Here is a 23211-nt window from a genome sequence, read left to right on the forward strand (position 1 = left end):
GTGCTAAAAGGTCTGGGATGGGTACGTTATCGGGGTCCTCTGTAGCAGGAATGCATATAGCGGCAATATCCTCTGACCTCTCTTGGTACTCTTTAAGTAGGTTAATATGGAAGGTTTTCTGAATCCTCTCATCCTTGTTGCTGGCAATCACATAAGTAGTGTCGCAGACCTGCGCTACTACTTTGTAAGGGCCCTGCCAAGAGGTCCTTAGTAACTGCTTCAGGGTACCATTAAAACGTTCACAGAGACAGTTAGTCTGGGGGTGGTATGGCGAGCTGAGGAGGTTTTGAATACCGCAGACCTTCCATAACTGTTGGGTTAGATCTGCGGTAAATTGAGTCCCTCTGTCAGACAATATTTCTTGTGGAAATCCCACTCTGGTGAATATCCCCACTAGGGCACCGGCGACAGTGTCAGCCTGGATATTCGTCAGAGCGACGGCTTCCGGGTAGCGGGTAGCGTAGTCCACCACAGTAAGGATATATTTCTTACCGGATGGACTGGGGTTAGGTAGGGGTCCTACCAGGTCAACTGCCACCCTGCTAAACAGTTCCTCGATCACGGGCATAGGTGACAGTCGAGTTTTAGGGTGATCCCCTCTTTTCCCTACTCGTTGGCATATGTCGCATGTACTGCAGTAGCGCCGCACATCCTTTGAGAACCCCGCCCAAAAGAAGGTCTGGGTGATCCAGTAGGCGGTGCGGTTACCCCCCAAATGTCCCGCCAGAGGGATATCATGGCCAATTCGAAGAAGGTCCAACCTGTACTTTCTGGGTACCACTAGTTGGCGCTTCTGTGAAGGGGCACAGCCTTGTTTCCTACCTACAGTCAGTCGGTATAACCTGTCATTCTCCCATACAAAACGTTCCTGCTCATCTCCCCCACTGTCAGCTATCTCACGGTATTTCTGGAGGGTTGGGTCCTCTCTGGTTTCCCTCCCAAACTCTTCTGGGGTGTCCCAAGCTAAAGGTTTTTCCATCATAGGTGCTCTAAGTGTCTGTGTTTGGCTTTCCTGGGTCTCCCGTCCTGTTGTGGGGTCATCTGCAAGACGGCTCTGGGCTCGGGTGGTCACAGGGCAAGCTGCATCTGTGGTGGGTAAGTAGGCCGAAGTCAGGGGGGCAATATCGTTGCCCAAAAGACTTCAGCGGGCAGGTTGTCCATGATGCCCACAGTGGTCTTTCCCGACCCGACCCCTCAGTCCAAGTGCACCCGGGCTGTGGGTAAACGGAATACAGCTCCCCCTGCGACACGGACAGCAACTGTGTGTTTGGACAGATGCTCCAGTTTTGCCAAATGTCGTTGCATCAAGGTAATGGTAGCTCCGGTATCTCTCAAGCCTTGAGCTACTTGTCCATTTACTCGTACTTCCTGACGATGATGCTGACGATTATCTGGGGATGCGGCTTGTATCGGATCTGCCTCATATAAGATGCCCAAGCATTCCTCTGGGCCCATCTCGGTCTCTAGACAGTGTGCAGCAGAGGTACGTGGGGTGTTGTTCTCTGCAGTGGGTGGGGTGCGCCTCCAGTTATTAGCGGCCGACCCCAAAGGGCAGTAACGTGCAATATGTCCAGGGTTGTTGCACCGGTGACAAGTTATTCTAAGTGAGTCCCGGGGTAGTTGTTGGACCCTTGAGGACGAGCTGGCCCTGGGGGTATGGGAGCACAGAACTCCGGGCGAGGGGTGGCAGCTGAGGTACGCGGTTCCACTTTGCTAGATGGCCTGGGGGTACTTTGGCTCACTCTCCTGGTTTCGGCGTACTCGTCCGCCAGCCGAGCTGCCTCACTTAGGTTGTTGGGTCGCCGGTCCCTTATCCAATCCTGTAAGTCAGCAGATAAACCTTGGAAAAAGTGTTCTAATAAGAATAGCTGCAGTACTTCTTCCCCGGTGTTGGCGTTGCACCCTCGTACCCAGTGTGAGGCCACCCGCTGTAACTTATTAGCCCATTCCATGTGGGAGTCCACAACCTTTTTCTTGGACTCCCGGAAGTGACGGCGGTAGGTTTCTAGGGTTGCGGCATATCGGGTTAGCAGCGCCTCTTTAACTTGCTGGTACTGTAAAATATCCCCTGGAGCAAGAGCCCGAAAGGCTTCATTGGCTTTGCCCGACAATTTTCCAGACAAAATAGTGACCCATTGGTCTGGTGGTACCTGGTGTAGTGAGCACTGCCTCTCAAAATCAGCCAAATATCCATCTATTTCTTCCTCACTTTCTACAAAAGCTTTAAATACAGTGAACGGTATTTTCTTCCCTGTAGCAGCGGGTGGAGGGGTAGGAACTGCATGTGTAATGGGCTGTCTAGCTCTTACCAGTTCCAGTTCTTGTCCCCTCTTAGTTTGTATCTCCTCCCTTGCTTCCCGGAACAGCTGGTTTATTAGTTCCATGGACATTGTTGGATACATAGATAATTTCCGCTGTACAATATCGGTAATTACATCTTCCTCGCTGACAGGTGCAAGGGACTCGGTTACTTCCATGGATCTATCCATTTCGTCCAGCTCCAGCAGATCAGCTATCAGCTCCCTCCGTGGTCTGTTACTGACTTACTGGCACTTCTACCATGACTCTCCAATAAATCTTTTAGTGTGGGTCTTTTCAGCTTGGTGTACTGAGACTCCATTCAGCACTTGCTCTTTGGATAAAAGGACCATCCCACCGCTGCCAACCAATGTAACGGCTACCCAGATAGTGAGAGGGTATCATCCGTTGGATATGTCCTTTTCCCTGGCAAGCTGCTGTATCAAAGTAAAGCTGGTATAATCCCATCCGCGAGATCCAGAGGGAGAGTCAGGTTCAGCTGTAAAAAGAGTAATAATCCAATATAATTCCCTTTCAAGAAGGAGACGAGGCTACGTTTTGAAGGGTCAAGAAGAACTGAGTGCTGGAACACCCAGCCTGGTTTTTATTACAGTAAAGTACAAACAGAACACACCCAGAGGGAGGTATAAAATAGCCAATCACATACATGGTTCAACCCCCACGTCTCCTCCCCTCAGATAACATGTAACACAATGAAAACCTACACAATTTTACTCAAGTTCTGGATGTACCCCAAAAACAGGGGGTTCACCTTTAAAGTACCGCGGATAGCTCTCATTCAGGGGAACAACATATCCAAATATCAGCCCATTCGGATGAACAGTTCGGGAGTTATGGAGTTCCAAAGTATTGACCGACCACACAGACAAACTAGCTGAAAATAGTTCCATAAGTTTTGGCCTTGCGGTCGGTCCTCGTTCGTACGGTAAAAAGGCACAAAAATCTTGCCATCCATTCGAATCTGGGTGGTTGCTAGAATCCCCATAGTCTGTTAAGTCTTTCTACCGAATAGCAGGGTGTTCGGTAGCTTCGGTAGCTTTGGCACGAATCCCCGGTGCTATGGAGGTCTCAGCGGTGTTCGCCTGTTTGCGTAGCCGTTTTTAGTTCCAGACAATTGCTGGAAAACACCGCTGTTCGTGCGTAAGATGGCCGCGAACACATGCAAAGTCCCGAAATGGCGGCCACCTATACTTAACACAAAGGATTCGTGCTGACCCATACGAACGGCTGAAATAGAACTGGGAGGTAAAATGTCCCTTAATTACCAGCAGGGTGGTCTGGTGTTCGGTAGTCTGATTCATTTATTTATAGGTTGGATTACTACCGAACAGATGGTATAAAGTACAATTCCCCTGATTATTCCACATGCATCAGCGAACTGTAAGGTTCTGTTACCGCGATGATGACGACATCTTGTATGGAGACCTTAATGATTCCGTGTGGCTTCTGATTAAGCTGAAACGAGAGTATAAAGTGTGTTAGAGTACAGAAATGATTGTTTAAAACCAATGAGTGTCTGTCCCTTAATTTAACTTAATATCGTCTAGTATAATGATAATAATAACTAAACGTCCTCCCGACTAATGGTGTTAAATAAATATCCCACCCATAAGGCGTATATATATATAAATCTTCAAATGAATGTAAATAAGGCATTCAAACAAGTGCTACCAAGTTAGGTATTTATACAACAATATGAGATAGCAAAGTGCTATGGGTAGATATGAAATTAATAGGGAGGGAAGAGCGAAATAGAGCAGGCAGGGAAAATACTCGCCTCCTGTCATTATTAAAATTAAGATTATCTGTACACTAAAGCTAGCATAATCTTCAATTTTATCACATGACAGGAGGCTTCGTATTTTGCAATTTCAATGCTGTGAAAGAAGAGAAAACGCTGGATTATCAAGAGGACGAAAGTAGAATGTCCTAAAGGTAGATTCTCTGGTCCAGTCCGCTGCTCGTAAAATGTCCGAAAGGGACGCGCCTGCCGCATAAGCGGAAGAGGCCGCTGCCCCACGTACGGAGTGTGCTCCAAAAGTTTGGTCAATACCGGCAAGGGATAGTAGCTATCTAACCCATCTGGCCAGTGTAGTAACTGAAACCGGACCGTAAGGGCGGACGTAAGAGATGAGAAGTTGATGAGTGGAAGACTGCCGCAACCTCGCGGTGGCTTCCACGTATTGACGGAGAGTTGAGACCACGCAGAGTTGAGGGTCAGAAGGGAAGAAAGGGTAGAAGACCGAGTGAGAGTTGGACTTACACCCGCCGGACAGAAGGTAAACGCGTCGGCGTCAAAGGCGCGTACGTCCGATACCCGTCGAAAAGAATCCAGACAGAGCAGGAAGGTGAATTTTGCGCTAAGCTGGTGGGGTGACAGTTCCTCGTTGGGAGGCCAATTTCTTAAGAATTGTAGGACCATGGCAACGTCCCAAAGTCTAGAGTATTTGGGTTCCGGGGGGCGCCGCATGCGCATGCCGCGGAGAAGTCTGCAGATGAGCGGGTCCTTACCAACAGGTGTCCCCTGAGTATGGGCCGCTGAGATGGCTGACAGTACCACATTGATGGACTGGTATGATTTTACGGCAGTGAAAAGTGAGGTCAGGAAATTCATGCTGGAGTGGGTAGGTGCAGTAAAGGGATTGAGGTCCCGTCCCACACACCAACTTGTCCAGGAGTGCCATGCTGATAAGTAGCACCTCCTTGTTCCTGGTGCCCATGAATCCCATAGAAGGTCCTTAGTTTCCTGCGATAATTCCTCGGTTCGCCAGGAGCCCCGGAAAGAGTCCAGGCAACAAAGGGCAAGCGTTCCTGCAGGACTAGCGGGTGAGGTAGGCCCAATGGGTTCCTGAGGATGGTTGGGGCATCTGGTAGGAGGAGGGGATCCTTGATTGAAAGTTCCAGAAGGTCCGGGTACCATGGCTGGCTCTGCCAGAGCTGCGTGATGAGAATTATTCTCACTCCCTGTAGACGGATCCGGTGAAGGACCCTTGTTATCATTGTGAAAGGTGGGAATGCGTGAGCACCGTCCCGTGGCCATTGTTTGAGGAAAGCGTCCGTTGCGAGGCTCTCCGGGTCTGGGAGCCAGCTGAAGTAAGCATCTGTCTGTCGATTGTTGCGGGACGCGAATAGGTCTATGGAGAGAGGTCCCCTCTGTACATCCAGTAGTGCGAAAATATGAATGTCTAGTTGCCAATCGCTGGCGTCCCGCCAGTGGCGTGAATACCAATCCGCCGTCGTGTTGGAGTCTCCTGGTAAGTGCTCTGCCAGCAAGGTGATGTTGCGTGGTAGGCAGTAATCGAAGATCTCTTTCGTGAGATCCACTAGTGCTTGAGAACGAGTGCCTCCAAGGCGGTTGATGTATCTTACCGCTGAGACGTTGTCCATGCGGAGTAGGATGCAGTAGTTGGATTGGTCCTTTGCCAGGCTGCGAATGGCGAATGAACCGGCCAAGAGTTCCAGGCAATTGATGTGCATCGAGAGCTCTTCGGAAGTCCAGACTCCTCCTGTGGACGTGGTTCTGTCTGTTGCTCCCCAGCCTGAACGACTGGCATCCGATTCCAGCACGAAGTCTGGCTGGTTCCCGAATATGGCCCTGCCATTCCAAGCCTGCATGCAGTTCAGCCACCAGTGTAGCTCCTCCCGAACTTCGGCCGACATTGGAACCGGTTGGTCGTACGTCGGTTGTCTGCGAAGGAATCTTGCCTTGAGGCGTTGCATGGCCCTGTAGTGCAGGGGTCCGGGGAAAATGGCCTGGATGGATGCGGAGAGAAGGCCTACGATCCGTGCCAGTAATCGTAGGGGTATGGTTGTCCGACGAAGGACTTTCCGGATCTCCCTGCGGATGGCCGTAATTTTGGTAGCCGGAAGGTGGAGAGTGCATGATGTGGAGTCTATTACGAATCCGAGGAATTGAACTGATTGAGCCGGGGTCATTGCGGACTTGGGGCGATTGACGACGAAACCTAGAGACTCCAAAAGGTGTACTGTGTGATTTGTGAGTCTCCGCAGAGTCTCTGCATCCTCGTCGAAGATCAGGATGTCATCGAGGTAGATGATGCATCTTATGCCTTGGGCTCTGAGCTTCGCCACTACCGGCTTCATAATCTTGGTGAAGCACCAAGGGGCTGAACTGAGGCCAAACGGGAGGCAGGTGAACTGCCAGGGGGTCCCGTGCCAGAAGAAACGGAGGTAGGGATGGCTGCTTCTGTGTACCGGAATGGTAAGGTACGCGTCTTTGAGGTCCAGACGAGTGAACCAGTCGTTGCGTCGAAGTAAGTCCCGGAGAAGATGGATACCTTCCATTTTGAAATGTCGGTATACAACGTGAGAATTGAGCTGCATGAGATTGATAACGGGGCGAAATTCGCCGGTTTTCTTCCTGACCAGGAAGATATTGCTGTAGAAACCGGTGGAATCCGGAGCTGGTTGGATGGCACCCTTGGAGCGAAGTTCTCGTAGCTCCACGTCTATAAGGCGGGCGTCTGCCCGTGTAGTCTGGATCGGACGTGGAGGGGCCAGCTGGAGCGGGGTCGAGTAGAACTCTATTCGATAGCCCTGCACCGTTCAGAGTATCCACGCGTCTGAAGATAGTTCTGCCCTGTTCTGGAAAAACAGAGAAACATGACCTGTGATATGACAGGAGGTTAGAGGCAGAGTATGACTTCGACTTACCGTTGGAGAATCTTGCCCGTGAGCGTCCTCGGCTGCCTCGGCCACGATCAGATCCCCTGAATTGGTGGAATCTATGTCGGGTAGATGAGTCTGGGTAGAACGGTTGAGTCCTTGCTGTACGGGGGCCGGATGGACAAAAACGGCTGGCGGCACGGCCCCTCTGCCGTCCAGCCTTTCCAAAAACACCACGGGTGTGAGAACCGCGGAAGACTTTCCGCATTGAAGTTTGTGCCTTTTTAAGGGACGTGAATATATTGACCCTTTTATTTAATTCTATTTTATTTAATTTAAGGCCTCTCCAAACAATTTACCCTGTGCCAAGGGTCCTAATTCTTTATCCCCCAGTTCGACCAGTTTTTCGTCGATACGGTAAAGTGCTGCTCGGCGCCTCTCGAAGAGAGGGCTACATAGGTGTTCCCTAGGAAACAGAAACACCTCTGTGCCCATTCCCGGGTATCTCGTGCCCATTCACGCACCGTATCTGGGGTAAAAGTGTCAGCCCTTTCATAGGCGTCATCCGCCATATCCATGATTCTAGCTAGTGGCCCAATGGCGTCTAGCAGTTTGTCCTGCGCTCCTTTAAAACTGCGCTCTATGCCCTTGCACGGGTCCCGACCCCCTCGGGACATGAATGTAGTCATGAGCGGGTAAAACTCGGGGTGTGCGTCACTTTATCTGGTAGGCTAGGCCGAGGGCATTCGGATCTCATCCGTTTCCTCACTTCTTTGTCCAGAGATTTCCTGAGCCAGAAGTGCATAAACCTTGCCAAATGCTCGGATGGTGACCATTCTTCCGAATGGGGATGCCGGATGTTTCGTGGGTCAAACATTTGGAGGCTCGAATTGTCAAGGAAAATCTCCTGTGGGTTATCCATGGATGTCGCCCAGGATTCTTGGGGCTCACCCAGACACTGTTCCCTTATGAAGTAAGGGTCAGAGTTGGCCGCGGAAGCCCTGTCGGAGTCCTCCTGGTCGGAGACTACCGCCTGCCATTCATCCAGCACAGCTAGTGCATGAGTGGGTTCTACGTCTTCCTCACCTGAGGAAAGTTGTGTGAGGTCGTGGGTAGCACGAACCATGGCTCTTCTGCGCTTAGCAGGGGCTTTCCCTGCATGAACAGGTCCGTTTAGCAGCACAGAATGGGGGCTCACCCCGGCCAGAATAAGGTACAGACCAACTGGCTAAAACCAACCCCAAGTGCTAGGCACTAACCTGACTTGGTCCCACTGAGTGAAAAAGGCAGGATACAAGAGGATTTCCAGTTGCTTGCAGAGGATTAGATGGAGCAGAAAAACAGGCAGTGTCTATCTCTTTAAGATGGCCGCCGGACTGACAGCCGTTAGTATGGGGAGGATAGTACCTTCCCCAGTTTGGGCGGCAAAACTAGATGCTTGCCGTTCATGTAATTAAACTGCCGAACGCGCGTATAGTAAAATGGTCGCGAACGCCTAAAAGGCGATTGCGTCAAACTGCCGAACGAGAAGCGTTCGGTAGAAAAAACGAATAGTCAATGTGCGGTCGCACAGAAAACGACCGCGGGCATTCGCGTCAAAATGGCGATCGCGCAAAACTACCGAACGAAAGCGTCCGGTAGAAAAAAAATGAAAACGGTTGTGCACGAGCACACAGAAAAAAACGTTGACAGAAGACAAGGGTACGGAGAAAGTACAGACGGCGGTGAAGCCGTGAGAGACACCTGGGCAGCCAGAGGCAAGGTCCCAGGGTATACAGATAAGGTGAGAAAAATACTAGGGTAAGTATATAAAGACACAGTGATAGAACTAAATGTAGGATAGAGAATAAATATATACTGAATATTGAGAACTCAAAATTTGTACTTAGCTTGTGATGGAGCAGCAAAGAAAGAGGAAATTATGTCATATGTCACACCTCTTATACCCTATACTACATTGTGATTGGTTCAAAGTTTTGTCACTCTTTTCTTTGCTGCTATGGAGATAGTAAAGAAAGATTATGCAAAATACGAAGCCTCCTGTCATGTGATAAAATTACAATTTTATTACAAGACACGGAGGCTCATATTGCATATCCCTTTCTTTACTGTCCATCAATAGCAGCACAGAATACAAAACAAGAAAAAAATGGATACATAGTTATAGGCCACACTCACATGCCAAGTCCCAGTATAATAGTCAGCACCTCCCATCATACTTCTTCTTTCTTTGCTGCTTCACAGTAAATTAAGTAACATTTATTTGTCTCTTGAGATTTGGTTGTATTTATTTTTTTTGGTGATTTCTAATTGTATGTTTGCGGAGTTTAGTTTAAATTAAGCTTTGGGTTTACCTTATAGCATTGTTTATTATAGCTGGGTTTTTTTGTGTTTTTGGTTCTGTGCCCAGGGTCCCAAACCAGCTGGGGGGGTTCTCTTCCCTGTCTTCACTTGGGGTGGTGTGTCTTCTTTTTCTCCCCCTTTTTTCTCTTTGTTCTTTCGCTCGGTTTGTTTATCCCTCTGGGGGTACTTTATTCCCCCGTTTTCTGCTTATCTCTGCCTGCTGTCTCGGTTCTGTTTTGGCACCCTTTTTGCAACGTTTCACACCTCCGTTTTTTTTTCGTGTGGTTTTAGGGCCGGGTATTCGCATTTGTATATCTCCCATTGTATTCGGTTTTTCGTGCCCGACCGTTTGGTGGTTTTAGCGGCCATTTTCATGCTTTGTCTCAATAGACGCTTTCAGCACATGAATACACCTTGGTCACGAGACAAATTCACCCATTCTGGAATTTTTCCTTGCAAATTTGCGGCTTTTTCACCACAATCTCGCAATTTACCCAGCGATTCCTTCTGTTTTTCTGCCTGTGCCTGCCTCTTTCTGCCTTGTGTCTCTAGCTGTGGGTCTGGGACCTGGTGAGCTCCCCCTTGTCCCTTCTAGAGTACTAGTCTGGGTGACTAACCCTCACTGTTTACTTATTGATTCCTTAAAGCATTCCTATTACCCTATATTGCAGTACCGATAATTTGTGGGTCATCTAACATGCCTAAGGTGCTTGTTTACCCCCCTACCTCAGGGCAATTGGATACCCCACTACTGTTGGGTGATGCCCCATCTACAGCTGGCTCCCCTCCATGGCAGAGGACCCTGATCCCCGCTGTCCTTGGTGCTCCGGAGGTCTGTGACTGACGCCATTATGGCCGCTATGGGCCATATGTCCTCGGCTTTGTCCCAAACTATTTTGCAGGCATTACTGGCACGCCTTTCAGGCACAGGGCCCACGGATCCCTCAACGCATGCTCCGCATCCTGAGTTGGATTTCCTTGGGGTCCCACCTTAAAAGGCTAGCCATAAATCCAGGCATGTCTCCCCATCTGCCTCCAGAAACAATGCGATTGTTCAATGCATGTCCAATTCATGCAAAAGAGCCTTTCCATGCCAGGCAGAACGGGCACGGTGATGGAAATGTGCGAGAGCACAGAATGAGAGCGACTCCGACTCAATCTGGTCTAGCAATGAGGCTGGGTTAGAGTCTTATAGTGACTTGGAGAATGATAATGGGGACTTGGGTCGTGATCTCTTTACCTCCACCGCTGCGGGGATGACGGTAGGCAACCCTGGGGCTGATCCTCCCGCACCCACAGGGACTGCCCTCATGGTCCCACTGGGCGAACCCTTGTTCAACCCAGATGACCTTCATCATCCGCAGTTGGCCGACTGGCTTCCTGCAGGCCATGTGGCCCGCTAACTGGAGACCTGGGTGCGGCGACCCCTTAGCAAGGTGGCATATAATAAGCTTCGAGCTAAGTTTCCTAGACTGGTGGTACCTAACAAGGTGTGTGACACCCCTGAAGTTGACCCCAAAATGTCACAATTAAAATCTAAGTTGGGTTGGTACCCACAAAAGGGTCTGCACTCGGCACTCAGATCATGCCAGGACAAGCACCTCGATATCTTTGGGCCCCTGGCCAAGCTTTTTGATCTGGCAGAGGACGCCAGGGCCGATAACAGGCAGGTCGACCCGGAGGAACTCCGCGGTTGGATCCAAAGGGCCATTTGTAGACATGTGCAATTCATTTCGGTCCAAATTTAAATTCGGATGAATTTCGGAAACTCCGACATTCGGATGCTTCCAAATGTCCGAAGTGCCGAATTGCTGAAGTGCCGAATTTCAGAAGTGCCGAACCGAACCAAAGTGCTGAATTTTGGAAATGCCGAACTGAACCAAATTGCCAAAGTGACGAATTTTGGAAATGCCAAAGTGCTTCGGATTTCTGAAAAGTGGCAAAACAGGAGAGGGAGGAAAAATTAATGGAATGATGACAGGAATCTAACCCCAACCCTAACCCCAACTCTAACCCTACCTCTACCCCTAACCCTTGTAGGGTTAGGGTAGGGTTAGAGGTAGGGTTAAGGTCAACAGAAGGGGTAGGGTTACGGGTAGAGGTAGGGTTAAGGGTAGGGTTAGGGTAGTGGCAGGGTTAGGGGTAGGGTTGGGGTTAGAGGTAGGGCTAGGGTTAGGGATAGGGGTAGGATTATTGGTAGGGTTAGGATTAGGAGTAGGATCCGGTGTTGTGCCCGGTGGCTTGTTTACATGAGAATGAGTACTACCGTGGCTCATTGGTCAAAATGGGTATTGGAGCAGGCGGGAGTGGACACTTCGGTGTTTGGAGCCCACTTTGTCCGGCCTCGTCGATGATTACCTCGGCGGCACAGTTGGAGGACCTGATGAGGACATCGGACAGGTCTCTGGAGTCTACTTTCCGTGAATTTTATTTCCAACCAGTTAATCATGTTTTTGCAATATGAGCCTCTGTGTCTTGTAATAAAATTACATGATTTTGCTATTACATGACGAAAAGTCATGATTTTATTAAAGACACAGAGGCGATTATTGTCCCACCCGTGATACACCCGTGAATTGGTTTACATCTTCCCTCCCTGGTAGGTTTATAATTGGGTAAGGTTGGTATTACGGTAAGTAGGGTTAGTATAACACTAGGCTTGTTGGTCAATATATTTTGAATATAGGACTGTTCTTGGGTTTCATGATTGTCTGATAAGAAGGGTATGTCTCTACCTTATATTTGCAATAAGTTGCAAGGACCGAAATAACCGTGTGGCTCCTGTTTATTTATGTTTTCACAGCCTAATTCGGACTCGTGTGAAGAATTCTGACTGATCATTGTATAACGGAATCCTCTTTGTTGGCAATTTCTAGTTATTTGTGATGGATTTGTCCCAGTTCATTGCATTGTTACCTGGTTGGACTCTGACAGTGGTTATTCTGTGGTTGGACTGATTAATCGGTTCCTGTTTGATGTTTGTTTATTGTGGTCGCATCTCCAAAGAAAGAGGAAGTATGATGGGAGGTGCTGATTATTATACTGGGACTTGGTATGAGAGTGGCCTATCACTATGTATACCATTTTTCTACTACTGTTTTGTATGCTTGTGTCTGTAAGTGAGCATTTATGTGTGTCAGTGAGTTTGTCTGTAGTGAGCATGTGTATGTGTGCCAGTGAGCTTGTCTGTAATGAGCATATGTGTGCCAGTGAGCTTTTCTAAAGTGAGCATGTGTGTATCATTGAGCTTGTGTGTGTATGTGTGGGTCAATGAGCTTATCTGTAGGGAGCATATGTGTGTCAGTAAACCTGTCTGTAGTGAGCATGTGTGTGTCAGTGAGCTTGTCTGTACTGAGTGAGTGAGTGAGTGTGTATGTGTGTGTCAGTAAGCTTGTCTGTAGTAAGTTTGTGTTTGTATACCAATGAGTTGTCTGTAGTAAGCTTGTGTGAGTGTCAGAGTTTGTACTGAGTTTGTGTGTGTGTACCAGTAAGCTTGGTGTGTGTGTGTCAGTTAGATTGTCTGTCAGTGAGCTTATTTGTGTGTATCAGTGAGAGTGTGTTTTATGGCAATCAGCTTATCTGTATCAATGTATTAATGAGCTTGTATACTTGTGTCCATGAAATTGTCTGTGTCTGTATATGAGGAGGTTATTATATAATTGATTTTTTTTACACTAACAGAACCATAATTTTGAATTAGAAAAATTAGAAAAAGAAACATGCCAATAATATATATACTCATACACACTACATGGCATAATGACTTATGGGGCTGGCATACATTTTTGCCCAGGGCTGCGTTGTATCCCCAGTCCAGCCCTGCCAAAATTGGCCAAGCAGGGATGTCATTACAATTATGCTTACCCCTCCCCCCCTGAAAAATGCCTGCAGGCGCCCATAGGTGCCAGTAATGGTCTGGAGATTTAAGTCTCTCTGTGAGTGTACAGCTAAGTACCAAATAAATGGTGATGAAACTTAACACAGTTTCATGGAGATAGAACAATTTATGTTGTGAATCTCCTGCATATAGCAAGTCCGCCTCTAGATCGATATATCTCTAACGATTAAATTTAAAACTAAATTTTAAACCCAATAAAATATTTTTTCATTATTAATGTAAACAATTATTTGAAATTTTTAGTTTGTCAGTTTATTTTGTCTTGTGAACAAATGCAGCTCATTCTTTACATTTATACAGAGTCAAATGCAGAAGTTCATAATGCAGGAAAAAAACATTAATTACTTTGGGTTTTAGGAAGCTCCAGATTAATTATTAATCATTTTGGACCATGTTTTGATTAAAAAAAAGCTATGTTTAACCCCTTAAGGACACATGACGTGTGTGACATGTCATGATTCCCTTTTATTCAAGAAGTTTGGTCCTTAAGGGGTTAAAACAGTATTCAATTGCTAAGGGTAATATATATATATATAGACATAGATATAGATATATGAGTGTTGTACAAATCTCACAATGCTTTGCCAGCTGGCGATCTGCCATTTGTCCGTCATTGATCTCTGTGTTTAAATGTAAGCATGTCTTTGTACATAGTATGTATGCGTAAATGCTGAGATTTATTCAAAACAGTGAAACATTTATTCTGGTGAAATAATGGCTTTAACCATTCAATTAAAAGGTTCTGGAGATATCATAGTAAACCACAAGATGGCAGTATTTTCCTTTAATGCTCACATCACCATTATGTATCTTATCTTACACGATTTTTCTTTTTCTTAGGTTGCTGCAGCTGCTGCTATTTTAATATAGCCCTCTACCAATAATGATATGCTGGCAGAGGAGCTGGGGAAGCAGAATCACACTGTGCCTGTCTTCTCAGCCCCTTCCATGCCATATCATTATTGGGAGAGAGCAGAATTAAAATAGCAGCAGCTGCTTAAAAGCCTTGCCTAAAATATTAAAGTTAGAAGCTACACACGAAAAACAATAGGACAAATTCCCTGAATTCATTTATTTCTAACATACAAGTTAGTCTGAACTCTCAGGATTATTCACTAAAGTGAAAACTAGTGGGAATTCAAAGTAAATTCATAGGACGCAATATGTTGGTGCTTTAAAAGTACCAGTAATAAATAAATAGTGAATTTCCAAAGTTAGGTCAATTCTATTTTCAGCGCTGCGGAATATGTTGGCGCTCTAAGTATATACCAGTAATAAATAAACAGTGAATTTCCAAAGTTAGGTCAATTCTATTTTAATTTTTGCTTTTTTTTAGATAAAATTTGAAATCTACTTTGAATTCACTCTGAGTTCCTGATATTTCTCACTCTGTTTCGACACCTTGAGTATTTGTATGCATTTGCCAGTGGACAAATCCCTATTGGACAGAAACATAAAACACTTTACCTGCAGATTCCGCACACAGCTTTCCCATTTGAGCTGCACTCCCCAGGTTGACTGGAGTCATTACATTGACAATCACATATGGTTGAGACGCTTACAGTAAGTGTGTCAGTGAACCCCAGGGGACGAATGACAAAGCTCTGACCTGGTTGGCACTTCATGGCTTTGACCTTCACATTAAAGCTTATCTGAAAGGCAAATGAGTCAAATATATTTATTTTCTCAATTGTGTTTTGTTACAAACTTTGCCAGAGCACTGTATGCAATCTGAATAATTTGCAAGAGCTTAAATTATGACTTTTAATTTGAGTGGTTTTAATGAAATCACAATTCAAAAATGTTATGACTTTGTTCTGTCGGTAATGTTGCCAATAGTAGATATCATTCTAAATTAAAACCTGGAATTAACTTCAGTTGTCATGGTTAATACATTGATCTCGAGATTTATTCTTTACGTTTTTGAGGAGCAAGCTGTAGTGGTTATGGTGTTTAGAGTTTTCCTTTTTTTCCATTATTTTTATTTGCATTTTCAAAGTACACTGTACATTTTTGCATACAATATAATCTTCACAGATATTGTTTAGTAGAATATTTTGAAACAAGAATCTTTGAACAAACAATCAATGTTTATAACAGTTCGTGTCTACTATGTGTCTCTGCATCTTTACCCAGTGTACTATTATAAGAGGGATGAGTTAAGTAACTTTAACTGTATAACATGGTGACATAAAACTTAGGTAGGGGGGAAGGGGATAGGGGAAGGTTCATAGGTACACAATATGTAACAAGCAGTGATGGCATGATAGCTAACTGCTAATCCAGACTATCCAGTGGGCATATTTTATTCGAGATTTTGTTAATCATTTTGTGTCATGACTTTCTTTTCTGTACTGTGTCTTTCGACATACCAGATAGTTACGAGCTAAAGGGGAACAATTGGCATATGGGGACTTTATCCTATCTCTTTTAGCTTTGTCCACCCGGTTCTCCCTGCTTGTCCAGCTTTGTACAATTGTTTTTGAGTATTAATGTCTCTTTAGTGGACTCTTTCACTCAGATCTGTTCATACACTTCTATCTGATATATAGCCCTCATTTTACAGGATCGTTTGTTCTGCAGTGCATTATCACCTGTTCCCTGGTATAGACACAGCTGTCAGATCTGTGGGTATGGAGATTTTGGGTTCTGTCATCATTACCATCACATCGTCCGCAAACACTGTAACCTTGTACTCCCTCTCCCCTACTCTCACCCCGTGTATGGTATTTGTTGAGTTGCATGAGAGGTTGCAATGCCAATATATACAGCAGTGGTGACAGAAGGCAGTCCTGCCTGGTGCTAGTGTGTGAGGTGTAAATCCACCATTCACCACCCGTGCTGTCGGTTCTTAGTATAACACTGAGATTAAGGACAAACATTTCTCCGGGAATTCTAATTTGCATCGAACTGATGCGACGAAGCCCCAGTGCAGCCTATCAAAGGCTTTCTCAGCATCTAGCGAGAGGAGTACGCTGGGTCCCCCTGTTTTCTTCAACACCTGCATGAGGTTTAGCAATTTCCTTGTGCCGTCAGCGCCTTGCCTACCCTTAACAAACCACACTTGATCTTCATGTATTAGTGTAGGTATGATGTCGCCCATTCTTATAGCATATAAGATGCTTCTGTCAGATCTTTTTTAGTGATTTGATCTGTGAAGTCTTGCATTTCCAGATCAGGCATATGATTGCTGTCCTCCGATTCCTCTCCGCCATCTTTGATCGATGCCTGCACAACCAGGGTCGCAGGGGTATGTTTCTGGCCAAAAAAAATCAGCTTTTCTGCCTTAGCAGTGCTCCTTTTGGTTTTGTGTTGGGACATTATCTATTTCTGGGTCTAGATGGGGTTTTGCAGGCTTTGATTATTGCAGATTGTGTGCCCAGGCGCCAGAGCAGATTTTTATGCGGCCATCCTGTTAGTCCTGTTAGTCCTGTTAGCGGTTAGTCACGCCCCCCTGGAGTGTTCTTTTGACAAGGAATTAGTATGCAATTAGTGATGTTGCGTCCACTAGTCATCAGCTCAGGAGAAGCAGTTCCAACCACTCGCAATGAGGTATAGTGTTTACTGTAATTTATCATGTCCTTTTGGTGTTGAATTTAATGTCACATTGACATTATTAACTACTCATCAGCACCCATTAATGTATTAATGATCAACCGATAGATTGTAATTTACACCTGTATCCCCTCACTATTTTTTAAATGTTTTAATGCACAGAATTATACATATATGCACTGCTTTTAGTGTTTTTTTTTAAATCCATGGTTTGTGGATCTAGAATAACCTCTGTTTACCACTCTGTTTTTTATCTTGTTCTGTTTGAGGGAATGACACTTTGCTTCAATCCAACAAAAAACAGTTTTTCTCTTAACAATACCTGCTTTATCTTTGTTCTAATCACTTACCTCTTCTTTGATTTTCACATTGTTACACCTCCCTTCAGGCTGATCAACTGTTTTTCCATCAGCACAAAAGGAATCATATAGAATTTCTAGAAATTCTGGTGTAGATCCATGATTCAGAATGACCTCTGAACTCAGGTTCTGTAATTGAACAAGGCGTAATAGCATAGATGAGTTGTAAATACATTTACTGGGAACGATTTCAAGTCAATAATATGAATAGAATAATATCCTATAGTAAGTAGTAAAATTACTCCTTACCTTACCCAAGTATTTCCATTTTGTAGCATTTGAAAACCACCCAATATAATATAATATTACCCTACATGAGAAAATAACAATCCACAGGTAAACGTGATATGTAGATTGGAATCTAACAAATGTTGTGTTTGCGTGTTTAGAAGGTAGACAGACTTAATTAGGAGCTACCTGATAATTTCAAAGAATAAGCCTGAACAAACATGTTTTGTTTAAATGAGTAGCAACCGAGACAATGATCAAAATAATTATACAGAAAACAAAATAGAGTTAGTGTGCAAAGTTTGACAAGCTAACAATCTGAATCAAGTGCTTGAATCCACCTATTAGAAATATTGGGGATTTCGTTCTAGATATAGGAACATGTAGTACGTAAAGCCACTACTTACGCCAAAGAATATCCAGATTCCTAACCTATCTTTTCTATAAATGATGGAGAGATACTTACATTTTTACTGCACAAATGAAAAGAAATTCTCATTGCTTATCTTTACTCTTAAACTTTTTTTCACTCTGTGTTCCTCTGTTTACAAATGTAGCAACTCTGTTTTCGCGGGTAATATCGATTCTGGACTAAGTTTTATCACTTTCTCGGTAGCTTTTCAACTATGTTTATTAAAATTGGATTGTACATGGTTGTGTTTCCTAGTTATCGGTTCCTGTGACAGACTGTCTTCCCATAGACTCTAGATTCTGATTCTATCTCCTGTTTCTTACTCTGTTTCCACCGGTCGCTCTACACTGCCTATTATGTAAGCTCCTTTTTCTGAATCTCTCACTCAATCCTCTCCAGTGTTCCCCTAGCCTTCACCGCATTTCCTCATGGACTCTCCCCTCAGTTGCCAGATATGTCTCCTATATCTCCATTGTTGCCTCATTTCTTTCCATTGTTTCCCTTCCATCCACCTCTGCCTTTGTTCTTTTCCTTGTTGAACTCTTCCATTCATTTACCTTTCTCCCTCTTTTCCCTAATTCTTATATCTCACCACCAATGGAGTGGCGGATGTAGCTTGAATGTAAAGACCACTGTTCAATTGCTAATGATCTTTCTTGTTATTAAAATTTCAACAGAAAGACTCCAGTCCATCAACAAACTTTTAATAATGTTCATGTTCACGGTTATAGACCTAGGTATTCTTTTTTGTAAAAAAATATATATTGGTTTGCACAAGGATGTGTATAAATTTCCTTTTGTTTCCTGTATATTTAAGAGCGCCTACTTATCGAGGAAAAGGAACTTGCACAAGACACTAAACATCTTACTCAATGAAATGTAACACGTCAATCATTGGCACATTTGGAAAGAATGGTGAGTAAATGAATGATTCAGAAATAGAGAAATGCAGAAACTAGCCCCTGAGTCTGGAACTAAAGATTTGTCCTCATACTTTTTAATAGGATCCACAATGATTTTAATACCATATTGTATTATTCACATCCCCGGCATTTACAAATTGTTTACTGTAGCAGTTATTTTTAAAATTCAAGAATGGGTTGCTAAGCTAATGCCCTGTGTCACAAAAGGTTCACAAGCACTGATCAAACGCTACAGTTCTTATAAATTGCAACACTTTGTGGTTTACTTACTATATTCTGAATTATAGCGAGTTAAAATCCCAAAGGTAAAGTTCAGGCTTAAATATCCAATATGTGATTATAGCTGTATAACTCTTAACTTTGGGAGGTAGGAAATTGGGACAGGGGGTGGGTGGGCAAGTTGAGGCATGACAGTGATGCCACTTGTGTCACTGGCAATGCCCAAGAGGAGAGGTCCTACTTGGAAAGAGGGTAAGACATCCAAAGAAGCTGAGGGTCAGCCTGATGTGAATGTTGGCTGACAGCCAACCTGACTGGCTCACGCAAGGCAGCACGTACGCAGAGAACCTCTGAAGGTCTATAGACATGTACTTAATACCCTAACAACATTTTGAGTAGAACAGCAGTTCAGAGTTATAGATACGAGTATTTTAACTAGTAGGTAGGCAATGTTTGCTGTACCTGATAGGCATCCGTTATCAGCTGTACAACATTATTGGAATCTTGTGATAGTACTCCGACCACCGACTTGGGAATCAATTCCTTAAGGGCCTGTAAAATAGACAAACATCTGACGTGACCACTTATAAGCTTACAGAATTATTTATTTATATTATATTGCATATTTTAAATGTTAGATTATAGAAAGGCTTATGGAAAAAAAGTCAATATAGTCCTATGTAGCAGATGGATAAGGTATGGGGTTATATCATTAGAAGGTAAAATGAAAAACAGGGATCACTTAGTCAATGGGAATCAAAGGGAGATGCTTATAAAGGAAGAAGGATGGGGCTGAGCTGCAATATAACAAATGCTCTGACTTGGAATGATTTTGTAAGATAATGCAGTAATATGAGCTTTTGTTTCACCATAGAAGCTCAGACTGGAAGCAGTGCACACACCCAGCAGACACGGGTGCGTTTCAAACAATTCTTGAATGTAAGAGTTTAATGTCGCACTAGGAGACTCCTTGCACCATAACCACTACATCACATTATGGTTTGTTATGGTGCATAGAGTATCCATTTAACACCTTTCATACGTGATTTCCAGTGTTTTATGAAATGGTGTAATTTGCAAAAAAGCGGCAGTTCTCCTTTTTTTCACTAGTCTAATTTTTTCGGGGAAAATGTTAAAAGACTCACAAACTCCTTACCGTATATGTGTTTACCATCTTGGATGTGACGGCAAATACAGCTTGGATATTATTCTCTGAAAGTTTCTGGGCCAACTGCCCAACGGATGGATAATCCTATATAGGAGATAAGTCAACAATATCTTTATTTTCATGGTCTGTATATACACTGAACAAAATTATAAACGCAACACTTTTGTTTTTGACCCCCTTTTTCATTAGCTGAACTCAAAGATCTAAGACTTTTTCTATGTACACAAAAGGCCTATTTCTGTCAAATATTGTTCACAAATCTGTCTAAATCTGTGTCAGTGAGCACTTCTCCTTTGCTGAGATAATACATCCACCTCACAGGTGTGGCATATCAAGTGTGGCATCCATTTTTTTCTACCTTATTATGATTTTTAGTTCTATTTTTATTCTTTTTCTCATTTTTAATTTTATTTTTATTTCCATTTTTATTTTTATTTTAATTTTAATTTTATTTTTATTTTCATTTTATTCTTATTTTTATTTTTATTTATATTTATATTTAAAATTATTTTTTCTCCTCTCTATTTGTTCCAATTATATTTTTCTCTTTTTTCTCTTTTTTATTTTTATTTTTATGTCCATTTTTTATTTTTATGTCCATTTTATTTTTATAAATATTTTATAAATATATATTCGATCTAAAGTTATATACTTATCTCCAAGGAGAATGAGACAAAAGTGCAATACAAATGGGTTTCAATATCTGCACATTTTGATATAATGTTTATTGAATTAGAATAATATAAGATGTAAATAGACATTACCACCTATACACCTTGTGAAAATTCCTTTTCCATATATGTTGTATGGACAGCGTTAATAGAATGCATAAGTTAAATATGTAAAAATGTGTGTTCAGTGGAACTCGCTTTGCAAATGAGATATATTAACACATGCCTATTATCATGAACCACATGGCGAATATACAAACATTTCGATCTGATTTTATTTTAATTTGCTATTGTAGTGCCATCCAGAGAATTAATTTTAAATTGCTATTCCCTCCCCTTCCCCGTTTTATCCATGCTTTGAGTCAATGTATTAGAACAATGATGATAGACCGGCGACCGCGACCCACTTCCGGGTCTGTAGAACGCAAGGTGGAATACACGCGACACACGTAATGACGTCATCCGGTCCCGGATCCGTGGAACGCAAAGTGAAACGCACGTGACGTACGCGATGACGTCATCCGGCTCCGAACCGCCAAAATGGAAATTGAACAGCTGAAAGATCTTTAACATTGAATGGGGATGTATATAAAAAGGACTGAGGGAGGGTTAGTTTTTATTGCTGTTACTGTGATTCTTACTGCACTTTACTTCACCAAGTCCCTGAGGAAGTCCAACCTAGAGGACGAAACGCGTAGGACGCTTTATGGTGACATGCTGTTTATTTGATACTTGAATGTAAGTTATTAAAATATATTTTTTATTACACTCTGGAAGTGCACTACATTTTTGTATATATTCTTCTCTTTGAGATATATACACCTATTGGTTGATGAATATGTGAGAAGTGACAACAGACTGGACACTGAAAGAAAAGACACCACTCAAGGCTCTTTTTATTCTACAAATCTGTGAGTGACCAATTGTGATTTCACATTAGTGCCAGTCTCCACACAGTTATACGCTATGTTTCTTTATTTTATTTGCATTTAGCAGATTGTCCCCTATTCTATATCGTGGCATATCAAAATGCTGATTAGACCAGGGCCGTTTTAGCCGCGAGGCAAACAAGGCATTTGCCGTGGGCGGCATTTTCCAGGGGGCGGCAAAAAACGCCGTCCCCAAATGCCCAGGGCAAATGCCTTGTTAGCCTTGCAGCTAACTGACATGTTGGGCTGATTGCTGGGCGGGCGCCGCTGGGGGGCGGCTGGCGGGCGGCTGGCGAGGGAGCACTTCCTCTGAGCTGTCTGCTCAGCTCCCTCGCCGCCCGCAGAGTGAGGCTGGTAGCCGGAATATGATGTCATATTCCGGCTCCCAGCCTCACTCTGCGGGCGGCGCGTGAGGGAGCTGAGCAGACAGCTCAGAGGAAGTGCTCCCTTGCCAGCTGCCCGCCCGCCCGCCCAGCAGCCCCACTAGACCCCAGGGAGAACGAGAACCCCCCAGCATTCACAAAGGTAAGGAGGCTGGAGGGGGGGTTAAATAAAAAAAAGTATTAATGTGAGTGAGTGAGTGTGTGTGTCTGTTAGTGAGTGTGTCTGTTAGTGAGTGTGTCTGTTAGTGAGTGTGTCTGTTAGTGAGTGTGTCTGTTAGTGAGTGTGTCTGTTAGTGAGTGTGTCTGTTAGTGAGTGTGTCTGTTAGTGTGTGTGTTTCTGTTAGCTAGTGTATGCGTATCTGTCATTGAATGTGTGTGTGTGTATTTAGAAGGCAGGGCGGGGGGAAGGGTTGGGTGGGAGTGGCGGGGGGATCAGGGGGGTGTCTGAGTTTTGTCCTGCCTAGGGCAGCACAAAACCAGGATACACCACTGGATTAGACAGCATGATTATTGCAAAGGTGTGCCTCAGGCTGGCCACGATAAAAGGCCACTCTAAAATGTGCAGTTTTATCACACAGCACAATGCCACAAATGTTGCAAGTTTTGAGGCAGCGTGCAATTGGTATGCTGACCAGTAGCGTCGCTAGGGGGGGGCAGAGGGGGCCATGGCCCCCCCTACATCATGCTGTGCCCCTTCTTGGGCCCCCCCAAATGCCAGCAAATTGCTGGCCATGTGCTTACATTATATTCCCTCAGACTGTAACAGTGTGTGACAGCCCGAGGGAATGCAGGGCAGAGCAGCTGGAACAGTGCTGGGTGTTTTCAGCACTCAGCAGCTTCCCCGGCACAGGCCCCGCCCCCAAATGAAGCCCCACCTCCTGCACATAAGCCCCGCCCCTGCCGTTAAGCAGCAGCCCATGCTGCTGTTGGAAAGGATAAAAGATGGCTGCCTGACCCCCAGCAACAGCCTCCTGCTGTGTGTGTGTGTGTGTATATGGACTCAGCAGTGTGTGTGTGTGTGTGTGTGTGTATGGACTCAGCAGTGTGTGTGTGTGTGTATGGACTCAGGAGTGTATGTGTGTATGGACTCAGCAGTGTGTAGGTGTGTGTGTATGGACTCAGCAGTGTGTGTGTGTGTGTGTGTATGGACTCAGCAGTCTGTGTGTGTGTGTGGACTC

At 44.5% G+C, this 23211-nt stretch overlaps 1 protein-coding gene across 2 annotated transcripts in view; it reads right to left on the minus strand.

Annotated features, from left to right (window-relative positions):
• The window catches only part of ITGB2 (integrin subunit beta 2), an 89469-nt gene that overhangs the window by 23046 nt on the left and 43212 nt on the right, over window positions 1-23211 (minus strand). For both annotated transcript variants that reach the window (XM_063429915.1, XM_063429913.1), the window contains exons 8-11: window positions 20039-20134; window positions 19345-19434; window positions 17092-17229; window positions 14654-14838 (exon numbers count right to left, since the gene is read on the minus strand). In XM_063429915.1, the coding sequence (XP_063285985.1) occupies window positions 14654-14838; window positions 17092-17229; window positions 19345-19434; window positions 20039-20134 (509 nt within the window). The remainder of the gene's footprint in view (window positions 1-14653; window positions 14839-17091; window positions 17230-19344; window positions 19435-20038; window positions 20135-23211) is intronic.

Source organism: Pelobates fuscus, chromosome 8 (assembly GCF_036172605.1).
Source record: "Pelobates fuscus isolate aPelFus1 chromosome 8, aPelFus1.pri, whole genome shotgun sequence".
In the NCBI taxonomy this organism is placed as follows: domain Eukaryota; kingdom Metazoa; phylum Chordata; class Amphibia; order Anura; family Pelobatidae; genus Pelobates; species Pelobates fuscus.